General features: G+C 43.0%; 3 protein-coding genes across 3 annotated transcripts in view; 1 reads left to right on the top strand and 2 right to left on the bottom strand.

Annotated features, from left to right (window-relative positions):
- Positions 1 to 7953, top strand: part of ERBB2 (erb-b2 receptor tyrosine kinase 2) — a 29876-nt gene extending 21923 nt beyond the window's left edge. The window contains exons 7-27 of the mRNA XM_053453290.1: positions 94 to 235; positions 507 to 623; positions 934 to 1060; positions 1563 to 1636; positions 1943 to 2033; positions 2758 to 2957; positions 3102 to 3234; positions 3351 to 3441; positions 3527 to 3684; positions 3970 to 4017; positions 4163 to 4298; positions 4378 to 4500; positions 4596 to 4694; positions 4995 to 5180; positions 5471 to 5626; positions 5869 to 5944; positions 6040 to 6186; positions 6422 to 6519; positions 6649 to 6825; positions 6944 to 7214; positions 7583 to 7953. Coding sequence (XP_053309265.1) covers positions 94 to 235; positions 507 to 623; positions 934 to 1060; positions 1563 to 1636; positions 1943 to 2033; positions 2758 to 2957; positions 3102 to 3234; positions 3351 to 3441; positions 3527 to 3684; positions 3970 to 4017; positions 4163 to 4298; positions 4378 to 4500; positions 4596 to 4694; positions 4995 to 5180; positions 5471 to 5626; positions 5869 to 5944; positions 6040 to 6186; positions 6422 to 6519; positions 6649 to 6825; positions 6944 to 7214; positions 7583 to 7950 — 3018 coding nt within the window. The 3' untranslated portion in view covers positions 7951 to 7953. The remainder of the gene's footprint in view (positions 1 to 93; positions 236 to 506; positions 624 to 933; positions 1061 to 1562; positions 1637 to 1942; positions 2034 to 2757; positions 2958 to 3101; positions 3235 to 3350; positions 3442 to 3526; positions 3685 to 3969; positions 4018 to 4162; positions 4299 to 4377; positions 4501 to 4595; positions 4695 to 4994; positions 5181 to 5470; positions 5627 to 5868; positions 5945 to 6039; positions 6187 to 6421; positions 6520 to 6648; positions 6826 to 6943; positions 7215 to 7582) is intronic.
- A 2551-nt stretch (positions 7954 to 10504) lies between these two features.
- MIEN1 (migration and invasion enhancer 1) lies at positions 10505 to 13123 on the bottom strand. Its single transcript, XM_053453110.1, has 4 exons — positions 12967 to 13123; positions 11894 to 11991; positions 11730 to 11806; positions 10505 to 10641 (listed from the first exon to the last, which is right to left on the bottom strand). The coding sequence occupies exons 1-4, from the start codon at positions 12993 to 12995 to the stop codon at positions 10558 to 10560; spliced, it is 288 nt and encodes a 95-aa protein (XP_053309085.1). The 5' UTR covers positions 12996 to 13123; the 3' UTR covers positions 10505 to 10557.
- Positions 13124 to 14361: 1238 nt separating this feature from the next.
- Positions 14362 to 16519, bottom strand: LOC128471546 (nuclear factor 7, ovary-like). The gene is made up of 2 exons (XM_053453502.1): positions 16448 to 16519; positions 14362 to 15569 (listed from the first exon to the last, which is right to left on the bottom strand). Exon 2 carries the CDS (start codon positions 15534 to 15536, stop codon positions 14520 to 14522), a length of 1017 nt encoding a protein of 338 aa, XP_053309477.1. The 5' UTR covers positions 15537 to 15569; positions 16448 to 16519; the 3' UTR covers positions 14362 to 14519.
- Positions 16520 to 17897: the final 1378 nt, after the last annotated feature.

Below are 17897 nucleotides of genomic sequence, written 5' to 3'. Positions count from 1 at the left end.
AGCCCTGCTCCTGCAGATATGTACCAAAAATTAGGCACGTATGACATTACAGTTCCAAATCCAATCCATATGTGTGTCTGTGCTACTTTGCAGGCCTGCCGGAACTTCAACCACATGGGGATGTGCGAATTACATTGCCCTCCTCTCACCATTTACAACTCCGAGACCTACGAGTCCGTCCCCAACAAAGATGGCCGCTATACCTTCGGAGCGGGTTGTGTCACCACCTGTCCGTGTAAGAATCGCCCTAATTTCACTTCTCCCCAAGCATTTGTCCTGGAACCTGCAGAGCCGCGAATGATCACACCGGCTTGCATTTCTAAATTCTATAAACGGGGTGAACATTAATGTCAATTAAATATCAGCATATAAAACAATTAGAAATAATGTTTACATAGAGCACTCGTACTTATTATTATTTATTGTTTTATATAGCGCCATCACATTCCGTAGCGCTGTACAATGGGTACTCATTCAGGTGATTTATGTCCTTGTCTCTTGCACAGATAACTATCTTGCCACCGAGGTTGGCTCTTGCACTCTCGTTTGTCCCCAAGATAATCAGGAAGTGATTGTGGGAAATGTCCAAAAATGTGAGAAATGTGACAAGCAGTGCAGTAAAGGTAAGCAGCCTGCGGGGGTTGGGGGGGTGCAGGGATTTGCTTTTATCGGGGATCGGGGGCTAAGCCAGGTGTAGCCAGCTGAGGGGTCTTCTGCAGGTGTGAGACTATAGACCCATGATCACTTTAATCCACTAAATATGAAACGTTACCAACAATGACACTTTAGGGGAAAGACTTGGCGATCCCTGGATCTTCTATCTGTATCTGATTTTACCGAGTCCTACTTATTTAGGAAAGGCTCTGAGTGTCCTCTCTTATTTGAGGCGAGTGAATGAGTATGTTTGCAGCTGACTGTGACTCTATCCTACAGTGTGTTACGGGCTGGGAATGGACTTTCTAAAGACTGCCCAGGCCGTCACTGCTTCCAACATCCATCACTTTCAAGGATGTACCAAGATATTTGGGAACCTGGCCTTCCTCAACGAATCATTCCAGGGGTGAGTCCTTATCTTGTAGACTCATGAATATGTTTTACCTATGTGCCTTCTTCATTGCAAATCAACCTGAGACTCATGAACGTTCTACTAAAATTGCATCTCAAAAAAAAAAAAAGCTGTGCAAGTATCATATCCGGCTATTCACGCCAGTCTATGAAATCAAAGGGACGGGATAATGATGACATCATGTTTATTTTCTGTAATACTAGGTGGATACAACTTACAATGACACCAAGCCAGGCATCTTGGAAGTTGTAGTTTCCCCAACGACTGGGTGACTTCCGTTGACCCCTAATGTAGACCATGACATCAGTTACAGTGACAGAAAAGACCTCGCCATTCAAAATTCGTTTTTAAATAGAAAAACAAAAATTAAGAATAACTTTAAAATAGACAATAGGTTTGTCCATGTGTTACATTCTATTAAATGCGTAGCTCTGTAGAACTGTTTGATCTTTGATTAAATATCCGCGACGGCATTAAGCTTTTTCTAACATTGCAGGGATTCGGAGGATCAAAGCTCGGCTTTAACGCTGGAGAACCTAAAAGTCTTTGGGACTCTTGAAGAGATAACAGGTACCATTCTGGAGCGTTAAGAATTAGATGAGTAGAAAGTGATTGTTTGTCTATAATTTCCACGTGGAAACAGGGCTCAGGGGTCATTAATATGAACAGAACAGGTGGATTTCTACGTATTGGTGTTTAGAGCTGGTGTAGACATTTATTAACCCATTAAGGACAATGGGCGGTCCCTAAACCCATTGAAAACAATGCATTTTGAGCCCGTACAGGTACGGGCTTTGTCATTAAGGGGTTAACATTGTGAATTATAAAACCTCTTTCTTTAATGCTTGTAACGGAGAGCGTGGCTTCACGTTGCAGGATACTTATACATTGAATCATGGCCGGAAGGCACCAGCAGCCTTGGCGTCTTTGAGAACCTGCGCGTGATTCGGGGACGTATGCTGCAGAAGTGAGTGGATTATTAGAATGTTTTATAAATACCAGGAATATCCAGGAACAGAAAGCTTAACTTTTAATAAATGAAGTTATTTATGCCAAAAACCTCGAGTGGAGACAATTTCCCTTTAAGCAGAAAGATCACACGCAGAACCAAAGCTCTTCTTTGAGACACGTATACACAAAGCCTACACGTACATGCATATACACACGCTAGACGGAAATAGAAGTAATATTATACTTAACGTACACATTTGTCTTGTCCAGGGCAAAATAAAATGATAAAGCGCTGTCTCTTGGAGGAGTTATTTTGTATCCCTTTAAGGCTCTAAACATTTGATGAATAGAGCTATACATTAAAAACACAACGCAGAATGGGATCCCCAGCTGATAACGCTATCCATGGATTGGCAGTTTTGTTTTTTTGTATCTATGCATGTTTTAGAAAAGCTTTTCCAGACTCAGCCTAGGAAGAGAATCCCGACAGTGAGGGCAGTAAACCTCAGGAATACCTTTTAGGTGGGATGATTGCTTTAAGAGAGATCGGGACGCATTTTTCTGGACAAATAATGGCCTGGAGTTGGTCCAGCGATTAAACCGCCCCGTGAAATTATACAAGGGATCCCCCTGTTTAAGATCCTGGCTTTACTGCGGTTACTTTGCATCATTTTCAAACATAAGGAAGCAGGTTGTCTTACCAGACTTGTACTAATTGCAGTCACCGTTATCCCCCACAGCGGAGCGTATTCTCTGGTGCTCCGAAACCTTTCCATCTCATCATTTGGATTACGTTCCCTGACCGAGGTCAGCAACGGGTTGGTGCTTCTTGAAGGCAACGCTAATCTTTGCTTTCTGGAAACCATTCCCTGGTCCACCATATTCCGGAACCCAAGGCAAACTCTCTTGGAGACGGCCAACAAACCCCAGGATCTGTGTGGTACGCGATACTAGTGTTCATTACTTTAGAAGAACGCTCACCTGATGATCGTTTGTAGAACAAGCACCAGGGTCTGCTGTAGGCTTCCGCTCAGGATTGCGTCCTTTGGAACACAGCCCTAATATTTGCTTCTGGATTTTGCAGCTGAAGACGGACAGGTCTGCTTCCACCTCTGTGCAAACGGCGAGTGTTGGGGTCCGGAGCCTTCCCAGTGTGTTAAATGCACGAGGTTTCTGCGTGGACACGACTGTGTAGATTCCTGCAACCTCCTGGAGGGGTAAGTCTGTGCCTTTTATAAACTTTATAACAATTAATGCGGCACTTCATACACGCGGGAAGCCCCTTTAGCTGCACGTTGCTTGTCTTTGACGTATTTCCACTTTGCTTCTGCAGGGAGCAGAGGGAATACGTTAACGGAAGTCAGTGTATATCGTGCCACCCTCAGTGCCTCCCGGTTGAGAAAAACGAGACATGCTTTGGTCCGGTAGGTAAAAGCAAAGGAAATAATAACGTTAACCGAGGCAGTTCCATTTATCCGGTGCTAACCTCGTGGGATCCTCTGCTTGCAGGGTGCAGATCAGTGTACAGAATGCGCTTTTTACATAGATGGCGACAACTGTGTGGAGCGATGTCCAAGCGGAGTGAAGGGAGAGTCCTTTGTGCCCATTTGGAAGTATCCAGACATAGACGGGATCTGCCAGCTGTGCCCAGTGAACTGTTCACACTCGTGAGTGAGACTCGGCAGGCTCCTCTTACATTCGCTTGACCATGATGCCTGTATTTAGATTGCCACGGCTCTTAGTTTGGTAATTTAGCACCAAGTGAGAGGAAAAGATCAGCTATTACACCCCGAGATGCAGATATTGGCAACACATTTCTTCCCTGTTAAAGCATAGCTGGTTACAGTCCCGCATTCCCCAGTTCAGTCCCGTTTCTTTCGGGTCCTGTCACGTATAATTCAGGTCTGTGCCGGCAAACCATAGTTACAGCTTTTTCCCGTTCCATGTTGCAGGTGCTCTCAACTTGATGACAAAGGATGTCCCGTTCTCCCAAACAACAGGTAAGCGGCCATGAGTTGTTTTTGTTTGCAATGGTTAAGGACTACATGACTACAGAAGATCTACACCAAAAACGGCGATGGGCATGAAGAGGAGTCTGTGCTCAACTCACGTGATATTTCAGACTTTGTTTCCATCCCTCTTTAGTAACACCTATGTGATTGTGGCAGTCGTGGCCAGTATCTTTCTCCTGCTTACCGTGGCAGTGATTATCGGAGGTTGGATCAAGCGTAAGAAGCGAACGAGGAAGCATACCATGCAACGTATCCTGCAGGAGACCGAGGTGAGTGCTGGAGAGAGTCAGCCATAATACCCTGGAATCTTAGTGTCCCCTCGAAACATCACCCTTGCTCTTTATGCAGCTGGTAGAACCACTTACCCCAAGCGGGGCTCTTCCCAACCAAGCCCAAATGAGAATCCTCAAAGAGACAGAGTTGAGGAAGATGAAGATCTTAGGATCAGGCGCATTTGGTACAGTATACAAGGTAAGGATGAAGTGAAAGTTTACATTTCTAGAGATCTTGGGTCCATCGAACATGTGACCATTTTAGAGACTTCTATTTTTCCCATTGTCCAACAGGGGATCTGGATCCCAGATGGAGAGAACATTAAGATTCCGGTTGCCATCAAGGTTTTGAGAGAGAACACGTCCCCCAAGGCCAATAAAGAAATTCTAGATGTAAGATTTATCATTCTCACTCTGGTTAAAGTCTCATATGATGAAAACAGAGGGGGTTCATGCTCAGTCTTGGGCTAGAGCCTTGTTATAATTAAAAACCCATGTGTTGTGAAGTGACCTAAAAGACCACATGGGGAATCATACCTTGGAACCATCTGATGTCCACATCTGCCCTGATGTGTCGGGTGTATTCACAGGGGATGAGTGATCCCTAAACATAATACTCTGTGCTAGATGTTGTGTAGAACTTGCAGTTATTGTTTACGTGCCACCCCTTGATAAGTAATCGTCTGTCTGCAGGAGGCGTATGTCATGGCCGGGGTGGGCAGCCCTTACGTATGCCGCCTTCTAGGAATCTGCCTTACATCTACGGTCCAACTGGTTACTCAACTGATGCCATACGGCTGCTTGCTGGATTACGTGAGGGAAAACAAAGACCACATTGCGTCAAGAGACCTACTCAACTGGTGTGTCCAGATAGCCAAGGTACAGGGGACGGTGAATCTTCCCAAATTCTCACATATTAAACGTTGTTAAAATATTAAAAGTTTGAGCAGAAGGTGCATGCAAGGAATAGTAAAGCTCTGTTCAGGGTAAATAACAAGGCGAAGGTTGCGTTCCGCTGAGGTAATAACCGGCGACTGATAACAGCCGAATAACTCTGTCTCCAAAACAGTTACATGGTTGGAAAGATGTACAAAGAATAGCATGTGATCCATCACGTAAAACAAGGAGCTTTCACTAATCAGCCGTTGTGTCTCTCTATGTCCGCCCAGGGGATGAGGTACTTAGAGGAGGTGCGTTTGGTACATAGAGACCTAGCAGCAAGAAACGTGCTGGTGAAAAACCCAACCCATGTCAAGATAACAGATTTTGGTCTGGCCAGACTGCTGGACGTGGATGAAACGGAGTACCACGCAGATGGTGGGAAGGTAAGAGAACGGGACATTCGGCCGTCTTTACAAAACAACACGACAGACAATTCCATACCACCGACACCTTAACAAAACACGGCCCGATACGCTACGATCGCACGGTCCTCAGCATCACATATAGGTAAAAAGACATTTTAGCGAAGATATTGATGCAAGCGCATGTTAAATAGCGGCTCGCTATACTTATAGGCGTATTTGTTTTGCATACTCGCTGCCTCAACCTCATTTTTTATTTTAAGGTCCCAATCAAATGGATGGCGTTGGAGTCTATTCTGCATAGAAAGTTCACCCATCAGAGCGACGTGTGGAGCTACGGTGAGACCGCTGGACACGGATGGATATAAAATAACTATTAAAATCATGCTTACCTTGTTTAAGCATTGCTTGTCTCCCCTTCTGCCCTCTACCAGGTGTAACGGTTTGGGAGCTCATGACATTTGGAGCAAAACCATATGATGGGATCCCAGCCAGAGACATCCCAGACCTCCTGGAAAAGGGAGACAGGCTCCCTCAGCCACCAGTCTGTACCATCGATGTCTATATGATCATGGTGAAGTGTAAGTAAACAGACAACGATAAGCTTTTGGCTTCCTTCATAGTTCCTTCATATCTATGTCTCTCCATTCGTCTAATCTTTCCTTATTTACGCGAAATGTATCATGCCTGGCTGTAATCTTTCACCGTTCTTGTGAGCACCTTAAGAAGCGCTAAGGTATAATGCATATCTCTCTAACTTCGTTGTCCTCGGACCTCATCCTCATTCATCATTATCATCACTTTCCTCTAAATCAGGCTGGATGATAGACTCAGAGTGCCGCCCCAAGTTTCACGAGCTGGTCCATGAATTCTCTCGAATGGCACGTGATCCCTCGCGGTTTGTGGTCATTGAGGTATGAGCTAATGGACTTCGGAGGCAGCCTTCTTTATTAATAATTACCCTTTAAGGGAGTTTGTTTTTACTCCATACACCCACTGCTATTGTGAGCAATTCCAAAACCTGGATGTCTTGACCTTTGTAGAATGATGACCTTCTAGGTCAGGCAGTACCCGCAACCAGCCAGTTCTACAATGCGCTCCTGCAAGAGGTTGCGATGGATGATCTGGTGGATGCCGAGGAATACTTAGTGCCTCAACAAGGATTCTTTGGATCCGCGGAAACTACATCAGGGAATCGCAGCCGCATATCATCCACAAGGGTATGTGAGGAGACCTATGTAGTCGCCAAAGCTTGCAATCTTTTATACTCCATAATGATCTTTAGCAAATGTGCCGTTTTTTCTTTCTATGGCTAACATGATGCAATTCTAATTCCAGAGTGCTGAGACACAGATAAATCAGGCCTTGCTTGAAGAACCAACCACTACAGTGCCTATGCCAGCCAGGACAATGTCACAGGGGTCTGGAGGTAGTTGCTCTGATGCACCCAGTGAGGGAGACTATGTGTTTGAGCCGGCACTCCCCAGAGGGAACAGCTTACTGCACAGGTACAGCGATGACCCAACAGACTTCAAAGAGAAGCCGGTGGATGAAGATGGTTTGGAGACAGATGGCTGCATCTCCCCCAGGGTCTTCGCGTACCCACCAGGTTAGTCGGCCTAATCTTCCCCAGAAACATTTAGATTTGTAAACAGAAAACATGAGTATTGTGGGTCTTATTCCAGTATCTCTCATTATCCGCTTTCACCAGCACCAACTGCCTAATTCATATCTGCATGTGAACAGGTGCTTTAAGGAGGGGGTTAGCAGGTAGATACTTGAAATCTGGATGGGAATTATGTTACAGCAGAGTGGGCAGGTTGCAAGGGAATAATTGTAGATGAACTATATCAATGTTATGTTTGACAAAGTATCAAAAAGTACAGCGAAAACGATTCCATCACATTACTGAGGGCCTGGGAAATGGTGTACCTGATCAGCTCAGTTAAGACTTCCCTCCTTGTATCCCTTCTGTAGAATATGTGAACCAAAGAGAGAGAGAAAGAAGCCAATCGCCGGTAAAGACCCCGAGGACATCTGTCTCTACTCTAGAGCGGCAAAAAAGTCACCTGTGCAGGAACGGATTGGTTAGAGAACCAAGGAGCCCCGGAGCATTATCAGCTCTGGACAATCCCGACTACCTTCCCCCACCCATGCTTCACCTGCCAAACTCCTACACCCAAGCCTTCGATAACCCTTATTATTGGAACCATGAACTCAACACGGCAAGCGCTCAAGAACAGACCACGGGGGTACCTAATGGATTTACTACGCCAACAGCTGAGAACCCAGAATATTTGGGTCTGGATGAGGCGACTACCAGACCTCAGGATGTGACAGCTTAATGGGGGGGGGCGGGGGGGGTTTGCAAAGAGGTTGGAGGCTCCCTTAAGACAATGGCAGCTGTTTCAAAGTAGCGAATCGTGGAATCTCGCCAACTTCTTTAAAGCAAAATATCGACTTTGTTCTTTAGAAGCATGGCTGCTGACTAACTTCGTGACCCTACATGGACTATAAATGATACCCGGATCGATATAAAGAAAATATGTCAGACCTGTAAACTTTATACAGTTCAGACGGCACAGCCACGGCAACGCGGAGTTATATTTTTTGCTTTTATATTCACTCGGTTACATCCATATTTTGTCTCTATGAGCACTCAAAAAGATGAGGGGTGTAATGCATCACTCACCCTTATGGCACCCAAAAGAGCTGAAAAAGAAGGTTTATATTAAAAACCCATTTGTGATCAAGTCGTAGCTGCGTGGGTGCAAGCCCGCTACATTTCCCTGCGTTTGGAACCCACACTTTGTATTACTCTGTATAGCGATCCATGTCTGTAATGATTTCCAACATGACTTCATAAAAGCAGCTCCAGATCAGTGGCAGACAACCGGACTACATGTTGCTAAATCTGCTGATAAGGCAACAATGGGCATGTCTGTTGTAATGACTGGCGAATGACCTGGCTTTTCACTCGCTCCCTGGCTGATTTCACATCATTCTTGTATTAGCTACTGGTTAGTGTGGGACGGTAGGTTAAGAAAGCCGAGAGGTCCGTAAGACCACTACAATATCCGTGGGCAATGCCAGTTTTTCCCCCAAACACACGGTACCCAAATCCAATCGTCATACGTTACCAGCTGGGACCTCACGCTGATTTGTAGGGCACCAATGCCTGCGCAAGTATTAAGGACAGATATTTTTTTTATCTCCTTTTTATCTCGTTTTTCAACGAAAGGCATTGTAAAACGTGTATATTTTATGGTTTTGTACTTAGTATAATGTGTGTTTTTATAAGTTGCTTTCCCCAGAAAGTTTTATTTTTTATCCTGACGGTGCACTTTGTAATTCTGATATCACGTTGGGTGACTTCGAAATGAATTCTAATTGTGTTTTGACTTAATTTTTAACACCATTAAAGCCCTAAAAAAATACGCTAAAAAACCCAAACTAGAACCCTGGAATTTTTTTTTTTATCATTGCTACATCTGATGGAGATTTCAGGGCCCGTGCCCTGCGCCACCCTCCGTGCTGCTCTTCCTAACGGTAACCTTTCTTCTTCCGCACCCTTCGTGAATAAAGCACTTTCATTGTCCATGTCTTCCAGCTTCACCATACCTGAATTTAAATGACACCTCGGTATCTCCAGCACGTATACAGAAGAAGCAGGTATAGGCGACGATAGCAACCAAACAGAAGAAGTATTATAAGCACGCCAAGTTACGTTTCATCAACGGTGCCAAAGACCCTGAGAACCACACCGTTGTTTCAGGACATATTCATTATCCCTCTATTTAGTTAGAGTCCTACACCAGTTATCATGGGAGAAGCTTTTCAATGACAGCTAAAGGGGCGCAGTGCTCATGTGACAGAGCTAAACTATATAAAATATAAGGAAAAAGATTGTTATTCTGAGTGACTGTAATATTTTCAACCACCTCGAGCAATGCAGCTAATGTCAACGGGCAAAGTTGTCCAGTTTCCGTGCTAGCGTACCAGTGGGACATCTATGTACTCGGCTTGCCCTTCCGCCAACGACACAAAGAAATGCATTCATAAAGAGGTGTTCAGCTCATACACGGATAAACACACAAAGGATCAAACTACAAAGTCCAAAAAAATAAAACAGAAATTGTTCTCTCTCATCATATATTACATGTGCTGTTTACAAGCAAGACACAACATGAAGGGTACAACATGAAGCTTTGTTTTCTTGTACATGAACCGAGTGACCTACATATAAACCAACACATACATATATATGTTACACACACAACGTATACAGTAGTTCCTGCCACTATCTTCTCCGAGTACGGGACTCAGGCAATCTAAGGAGGGACCGTTATATAGGTGGACCTATACTGGTAGTAGGGAGAGGAAAGACAGATAATGACCAAATGCACATGTAGATAAGAATATCTAGACAATAATGAAGCGGGCGCCAGCACGAGAATTCACCTTACTCCGTTCGCTGAGCCAGACTTTACGGATAGCTCAGCAAAGATGAGAAATTGATGAGAAATCATGTGTGCTCATATACAAATATACCTGGCTGAGCGTAAACCCTGTTTCCCTTATAGCTGCTATTAAATGGTCAGCGGTGTAAAGTGATCAGGATGTACTTTGCATTCTAACATCCAAAATGGGAAAAGTTAGGAAAGAACTTTAGCGACGGAAGATATTCCAGGTGTTTGATGGGCAGAGTAGAGACATTTCTGAAACTGGAATGCCGATACACCTACTTTGGATGGTTCAGTTCCATTGATAGCGGACAGTGTAGGAGCCGTAAGAGGGTGTTAGGGTGTGAAGAGTCGTGGCATGTATGAAAGTAGAAATGGCATACAGAGAGCTTGACATAAACCATTCTGTAAAGTGGGACAGGAAAGCACTAGGCCAACACGGAGAACTTTTAGTACCGGAAAGGAAAATGTCATAGTAAAAGGCTGAAGTTACAGAATGACACATGGTGCCCGGCTATTGGTAATCTTCTCTACTGGTTCACCATTTTTTACTTTTCTGATGGCTTCCATCAGCTGTGGAGAGGAAAGAATACAGTTACAGAAAAAGACAGTGGCCCTGGTTCCAGATACAACCAAAATAATTGCTATAAATGTATTATGACAACAAAAAGAGGAGCGCACAACCTAAAAAGCATAAAAGGCATAAAAAAATTCAGATTGCCGGGTTGCTGCAAGAATAACAACGACCAAAAAGTATACAACACAACGCAAGAAAATAAAAATGGTAGGAAGAATATCAGCATACAAGAAAAAAATCTTACCAGGTCTGAAAATATTTCTTTAAGAAGCCAGAGCTTAACCCCTTAGTGACAAAGCCTGTACATGTACGGGCTTAAAATGCACTGTTTTTAATGGGTTTAGGGACCGCCCATTGTCCTTAAGGGGTTAATGAGTACTCGCTAGTGACCTACTAGCTAAGGTTTTACTCCTTCTAATAGGAGGAAGGAAGAGCCTCTCAGCTCATGGTTTTCTACAAATTCTTTTTTCCTTTTAAAGCCAAAAATTTGTCCAGTCTTTGTACTTCTTTTAACCCCGTGTCTAATTGCAATGATAGTATGTATTCTCTAGAGTGTAAGCTCCTATGAGCAGGGCCCTCCCCACCTGTTGTTTCTGTAAGTCAAATTGTTATGTTATATACTACTTGTCCTGTGTAACTATTGTACAGCGCTACGGAATATGATGGCGCTATATAAAACAATAAATAATAATAATCTTCTACCCCTGCACCTCTGGGGGATATAATCCAGTTCATTTATCTATTCATGTCCCTGCAGTCTTAACATGATCTGTCACAACAGTCACAGTGAAGCGGAGACCCCACAGCGATCTGCGTTTAGAACATTCCACTTATTTCCCTGAATTTATCGCTGCATTGGAAACTCAATTCTTAGCATTTCCAGGAAATAAGTCACGTAAAGACGATGCTTAATTGCCATATGACTCAGAGGCATGCATAGATACCTTGTTGTCATGGAAACAATTTCGCTCCTTTAAAGTTTACGCGCCGTTTTTATGCGATTAAAACTTCATGAAAAAAAAAGTACAACAGCAGATCCGATGAGGTTTATTTGCGGTGTCGGTAGAGCGAAAAAATTACTTACGTCCTTTTCATAGGGAAATCCACCAAGCTCCAGTTTTGAGAAAACCACCTGTCCATTTATCTCGATCTCAAAAGCCCCTGAAAGGGAACAGAAGCTCATTGTCAGAAAAAAACAGAATGGACGGCGGTACAATAACATTAGAACTTCGGAAATCGGGTGCTCACCTGTGCCTCCGGGACGGGAGTCAATGCTGACATCCGGAAACTCTTCCCGCACGGCAGCCGCAAACTCCTCATAATGGGACTTAAACCCACAAGGTTCGCTGCGAAGGACATTAAGGATTATTAATTAATGATTATTGATTTATTTAGCGCTGAGCCGTCCAGTGGGCAAACGAGACATCAGAATAGCCTGCCACACAACGGCCTTACAGAATAAAAAAAAAGGTGAGGTGGGCCAAGCGCCAATAAGCTTACAATCTAGAAGGAAATGGGGGTATATTTAACGCAAGGGGCTTCATCACATACATTACCGTATATACTATCCGGCATACCTAAACAATCAGAAGGTACGATGGGAGACCCACGAACGCAGGGGAGAGGTTAGACCAGTCTAAGGTGACTCATTAATATTGGAAAAGGTCAGAAAAAACGTCCTAGAGGTTCCATCAATCAGGAAATGTCAAAAACAAGCAATAATAATTAGCAGTCCTGTCAACGACATGCCTAAAAAGCACGCATTTTTCATTCATTCTATATTTATTTCAAACGTCTCACCCAATCCATCATACTTATAATCCGCTATATAAACGCTCAGCACCGGTTTTGTACAGCTGTTCACAGCGAATACATTATTTTTGATTTATATGGCGCCACCATATTCCGACGCGCAGTACAATCTAGTTTCATACATCTTATTTATTGTTCATTGATAATGTCATGTTTAGAACTCCTGCCAATATCCATGTCTGTGTTACGCAAGGTCGGCTTCTCTCTCTTATATGAATATAAGATGGATATGCAGCATTTTAGGGTATAAGAGCAGAATTAACCCCTGCAGCAATAGAGACAGGTAAATAGACTAGAACTACCTACCCCTCCTGGGGTATCTAACCCCAGGTGCCCCTGGAATCCCCTATCTACTGACATTTTATCTTTCTAGGGCATAAATAAATGTTTCTCAGCACTGGGAGGAGGGGTCGTTATGATAAAATATATTAACATGAGGTAGAAAATGTAACGGAAAATAACCACAACACATAGAGGGTATATTTTAATTATCATGCAGCTGTCCTCACCAGTATTCCACCACTATACTGACAGCCATTCTATATCTGCACGTTACCGGCGTCGGGTCACCGGTGGTTCAACCACAGATGCTCAGTTCTTTCCTTGTACCTCACTTCCGCCCTTAATTGCTGCAGCGTCTAGCTTACTTCCGCCCTTTGTTGCTGCAGCGTCCGCCTTACTTCCGCCCTTAGTCGCTCTGTTCTGACGTTGTTCCTGCTTGTAGCTCTGTGTGTTGCCTTGGAGGCTGTTGTTTTTTGAGTTAGTGCTGCACGTGATCGTTTTAACCCTTCTGAGGCTACATCATTTTAATTTTAAATTCTAAACAAATCTTGATATTTTGTATATAAACAAAAGGAATATGTTTATAAATTAATTTGTGTAAATAAAATATTGTTCCTCTTCTAAATGGCATCATTTGGTAAAATAGATATCGGTAATCGTGATAAGACCTTTTCCGCGTCCCGTAAGATAAAAAAAACACCTTAACTGACAAAAAATGGGTATAGACCTGTGCCGGCGAAATGATAGGAAAAAGAGGGAACTACACAATATAAAGAATAAGAAAACGATACTATTGTCACCAAAAAATGCCGCTGTAGAAAAGCACAAGATCAAAGCCAATTGGTGATGACGCTAGTTAAGGTACTGGCTGCAAGACTGGAGTTAGATCAATATAAAATGGGTTTAATATACATTAAGCGATACATAAAATGTAAGATTGACATCCGGTATAAAATACAGGGTGCTTCTGACGCGTTTCGCCGACACCCTGGCTAGGAGTGCTAATAAAGGATGTGGTACTGCGGGTTAGCGATATATATTTAATATATATTTAATATATATATAATTATGTTGAAGTTAGTGGATCTTTAGAAATTCTGTGGGATGTTCCACTTTTTGTTCTGTTTAGGACGATCACTGATCTGGAGGAAGGAATGTTTTCTCATATAATGCAGCGTCTGGTTCTATCTGACTGGTTCTTCATAGAAGGCGCTTGGCACAGATGCTTGGCATCTCCAGATTATTTAAATACCCCACATGCACGATTTTTATATGGGTTCTGAATCTACAGCTCTGTACCGATGTCTTCTCATTACATACGTAAAGTAAATACAAACACATAATGTACGGAAAATCGACATGATCCTGCAAATCTATAAGAAGATGGCCCAATAAAAGGTATCCCCTTCGACTAAATACGTTCATCTAAATGTAGCATACAAAATAATTATCGATTCACACTCACGGTAGCCCCTATGGATTAACGGGCTCCCTGGGTTTGGCAATTGGCGCCTGTTGTAAGAATCAAAAGAACGGAAGAATTATATCTTAGGAAAGGTCTGGCGCATTTATGTTTACTTTAATGGTCATTTATGCAATCAAGTACAATAATCACTGAAAACTTTATCTCTTCATAAATAACATCTATAATAAAGCAGCGGAGTTCGATCAGGATTGAAGAAGAAGAGATTTATATTGTGTACTGAATTGTGAGACGTAGTGTTATGGAACGGATACATCAGATGTCCTGGAAGTCCTGTCAGTGACATCTTGCCCCCTTTTAAGTGCAAAGAATTAGCGGGCACCAGTCTTCTTCATTCACGGGGATTCCAGGGCAGAAAAAGGCAAACATTTTCTCCTTCACGGCGCAATTAGATAACTCAAAGATCAGTGCCGTGGTGTCAGTGTCGTAAAATGCCAAGTGACCGGTGAAGAAATCGAGGCATACCCCGATTCTCATTGGTGATGTCGTCAGATCCAGACTCACAGGGGAAAGCCCGATGCCATAGAACCTGTCGTCTTGCTGCTTTCGCAGAACCCAGAAGCCATTCAACGAGCTGAGTTCCTGCACCCCCTTACGCTGAACCGACTCTCTCACAACGCCGATGATCCAGTTGCTCCTGTTGCCCACATGCACCTCCCAGTAATGCCGTCCAGACTGGAATCCTGGCGTCCCTAGTATGTAAAGCCCTGGGTCAAAGCTGCGCTTGCTTTGCTTCAATGTTAGAGGACGCGCCTGGAAGCTGACTTGCCGGAGATCGGGGGACACGGTCAGGCTCGGGTGTGCGCTCTCTGGATCAAACTGCAGAGGCTCTGGGACTGGTTTAACCAGGTGCCTCATCCCCCTCCATTCCCGGAGCTGAAAGGGAGAGAGATATCCGTCTAGCACCTTGTCAGCATCAGATATTGCTTCTAACTGTAAACTGAAGAACTCCACCTTTTCCATTAATTTTATGTTAGTATTCTTTCTTTTCAATTTCTTCAGCAAGTTACTGATCACGGTTGACAAATCTGTCAGATTTAAGACTACTTTTTCTAAATCTAGCATGGCTTTCTCTTCCAACTCGTGGGATTTGGCCAAACACATCCTTTCCTCTTTTTCCAGGAGATGATGTAAGTTCTGAAAAGATTCATGCACTTGCTCTCTGCGAACAGCTAAAACCTTGTCCATTTTACTCATTTTTTCCTCAAGTTCTTTGATCATTTTCAATGATTCTTCTTTAATGCAGGTGAGCTGAAGCGTGGCATCAGTGGGCGAGGGATCCTGCTGATTTGTAACTTGTGTCTCTTTTTCCATGTTCGTTGTATTGATCTCTTGGTCCACAGGTTCCTATGTACAGACGGACATATGCAGTTAGCATATTAGCACGCCAATTACATGTTACGTTTTTCACATGACACGGTCCATGTGAATGATTTGAACAAGAAAAAGAGAAGTGACGCAACTTCCTTCAACCCTAAAAGGGGGGATCACAGCTGACATGGAGCATACATTATCAAGGGTAAGCAAGAGCTTCTCAAGCTAGAAAGGCTGAACAAGTCGTTTGTAATTTTCCCCTTGATGACAATTGACGGTCCGAGCATCCAGTTAGTGACAATTGACGTGCTAGGACCGTCATGGCATTTGAACGGGCGCAGAAAGCGATCTACGTTCGCTTTCTGCTGATGTTGGTGCATTCAGCAACACTGAGATACTTTATACTTAAAAAAAAAAAGGTTTGATGGGGTAAATTGAAGTGGACAGGTTCAAAGATGCCCCAAATAGGGTATAGGTGCAGACTGACTAGATGTCAAAATGGAAAAACAGCGCACTCCCTAGACAACCAGACAAACCCATGCATGGGTGGTATCACTGTACTCGGGAGATTACTACGGAACACATATTGATGTGTTGTTTGGCAGTAACAAATACCTAAAGTACAATGTGTGTGAAAAAGAACACACAAAAAAATACTACCACAAACTTTGACAAAGGCTAGTAGTAGAATTAGTTCACGTAAAGAGTTAAAATACGATCATTTGAAATACCCAATGTATAACTTGTACACTAAATGGGAGAGAAGAAAATTACAGCTAAACACAAGCACCACAAGAGTGGTATTACAAAAAATAAAAAAACAGCCTGGTCCTTTAAGGGGTTAAAAATGTGGTTTTACATTAGAATTGAAATTGTCATATTGCGAAATGATAGAAAGGTAAAATGCCCACCTTGGTTTCCTGCTGGGATAATGTAGCTATTATCCTTCTAGAAGACAAAGAATAAGCGGCACGTCGAGGAAGGCAGGGAATGTTTTAGTTTCTTATTACTTTCGTTTCTCGGCTGAGGACTGAAGGTTTCGTTAGCTGCCCACAAACAAAGTTCTGTGTTAGCGATATCTGCCAGTAATGTGTGTTTTAAACACTTCGTTTAACCCCTCATGGACATCGCTGTGTTTATACTCTTTGTGACAGTGGCTGTTTTAACGTTTCTGCGGTGCTCATGTTTAGCTGTCATTTTCTTCTCTCTCATTTATTATACACACACCAATTATATGTTGGGTTTTCTCAGGACAAGAAGAGCTTTCTTTAGATGCAATGGTTTTGATCATATAATCTAATTTACTATTAAAAAATATATTTTAAAAAGGAATTGACGGATTCATGGGGAGACTCCTTGTCTGCCTGCCCAGTCCCCTGTTATGTCTCATTGGGGGGCACAGGGTGACCGGAAAACACAATCTTGACTGCGCTAACCAGACTTCTTTGGACTAGCTGGCTATGGGGGCTCTACACGGCCGGAAACACTCCATGCGCCTGACCGGGACAAACATAGAGGCTCCGGAACTCACGACCGGATCGGAACTTTGCCACAACCCTCTGGAACTTTAACCCGTTGTAGCTCACCCCCCCCCCATGAAGGATCACAGTGCTTTTTGGACAGTTAACAGAGGGGGGTCCAGAGCTTTTAGGTGACACCTGGCTTGTGGTTGAGCATCACAAGGAACCATGGGAATTGTACCTTTTTCCACCTGGGGGAAGTGGATTCACTGGTATAAGCTAAGCTGATGCGAAACGATAAGGCAGACAGAACAAAAACAGACCTTTAACAAGTAAGATGTCCCAATAACAATAGTAATTTGCAATTCGATTTGAATAAATGTAATGTAATTCTACTTAGTTTTGTACGTATGTGCTCTAGGAAGAAGAGCGGAATGAATCAAATGCCATCGAAGCGACTCTGCTCAATCAGATGGAGGAAGGTAGATTAAGTGTCTGAAATGTATTGAAGCACGAAAAAAAAGAGGCGCAGCACATACTGGAATCTACAAAACCAGTACAGGCAGAGCTATTTGAGTCCAATTGCGGGAAATTAATTGGGTTTTGGTGATTCATACCCGGGAACTCTCAGGGTCTTCTCAGGGTCACGCAGTCTAGAACTGACTCCTTCATGTTCTACACTGCTGGGGTCATAAATAAAAAAATAAAAAAAATAAAAAAATAATATTTTAAATAATAAGATTATAAATAATAAATAATTCATAATATTTATAAATAATTAAAAAATAAATAAATAATAAATAAATAAATAAAAAAACTGGGATTCCAGTTGATGATTTTGAAACGGGTATGGTTGATAGACCTGCTAGAACACAGGTGACTATTAAGTGCGGAGTTTGAT

Source organism: Spea bombifrons, chromosome 13, assembly GCF_027358695.1.
Source record: "Spea bombifrons isolate aSpeBom1 chromosome 13, aSpeBom1.2.pri, whole genome shotgun sequence".
Taxonomy (NCBI): domain Eukaryota; kingdom Metazoa; phylum Chordata; class Amphibia; order Anura; family Pelobatidae; genus Spea; species Spea bombifrons.
This window is presented reverse-complemented; position numbering and strand designations above follow the sequence as displayed.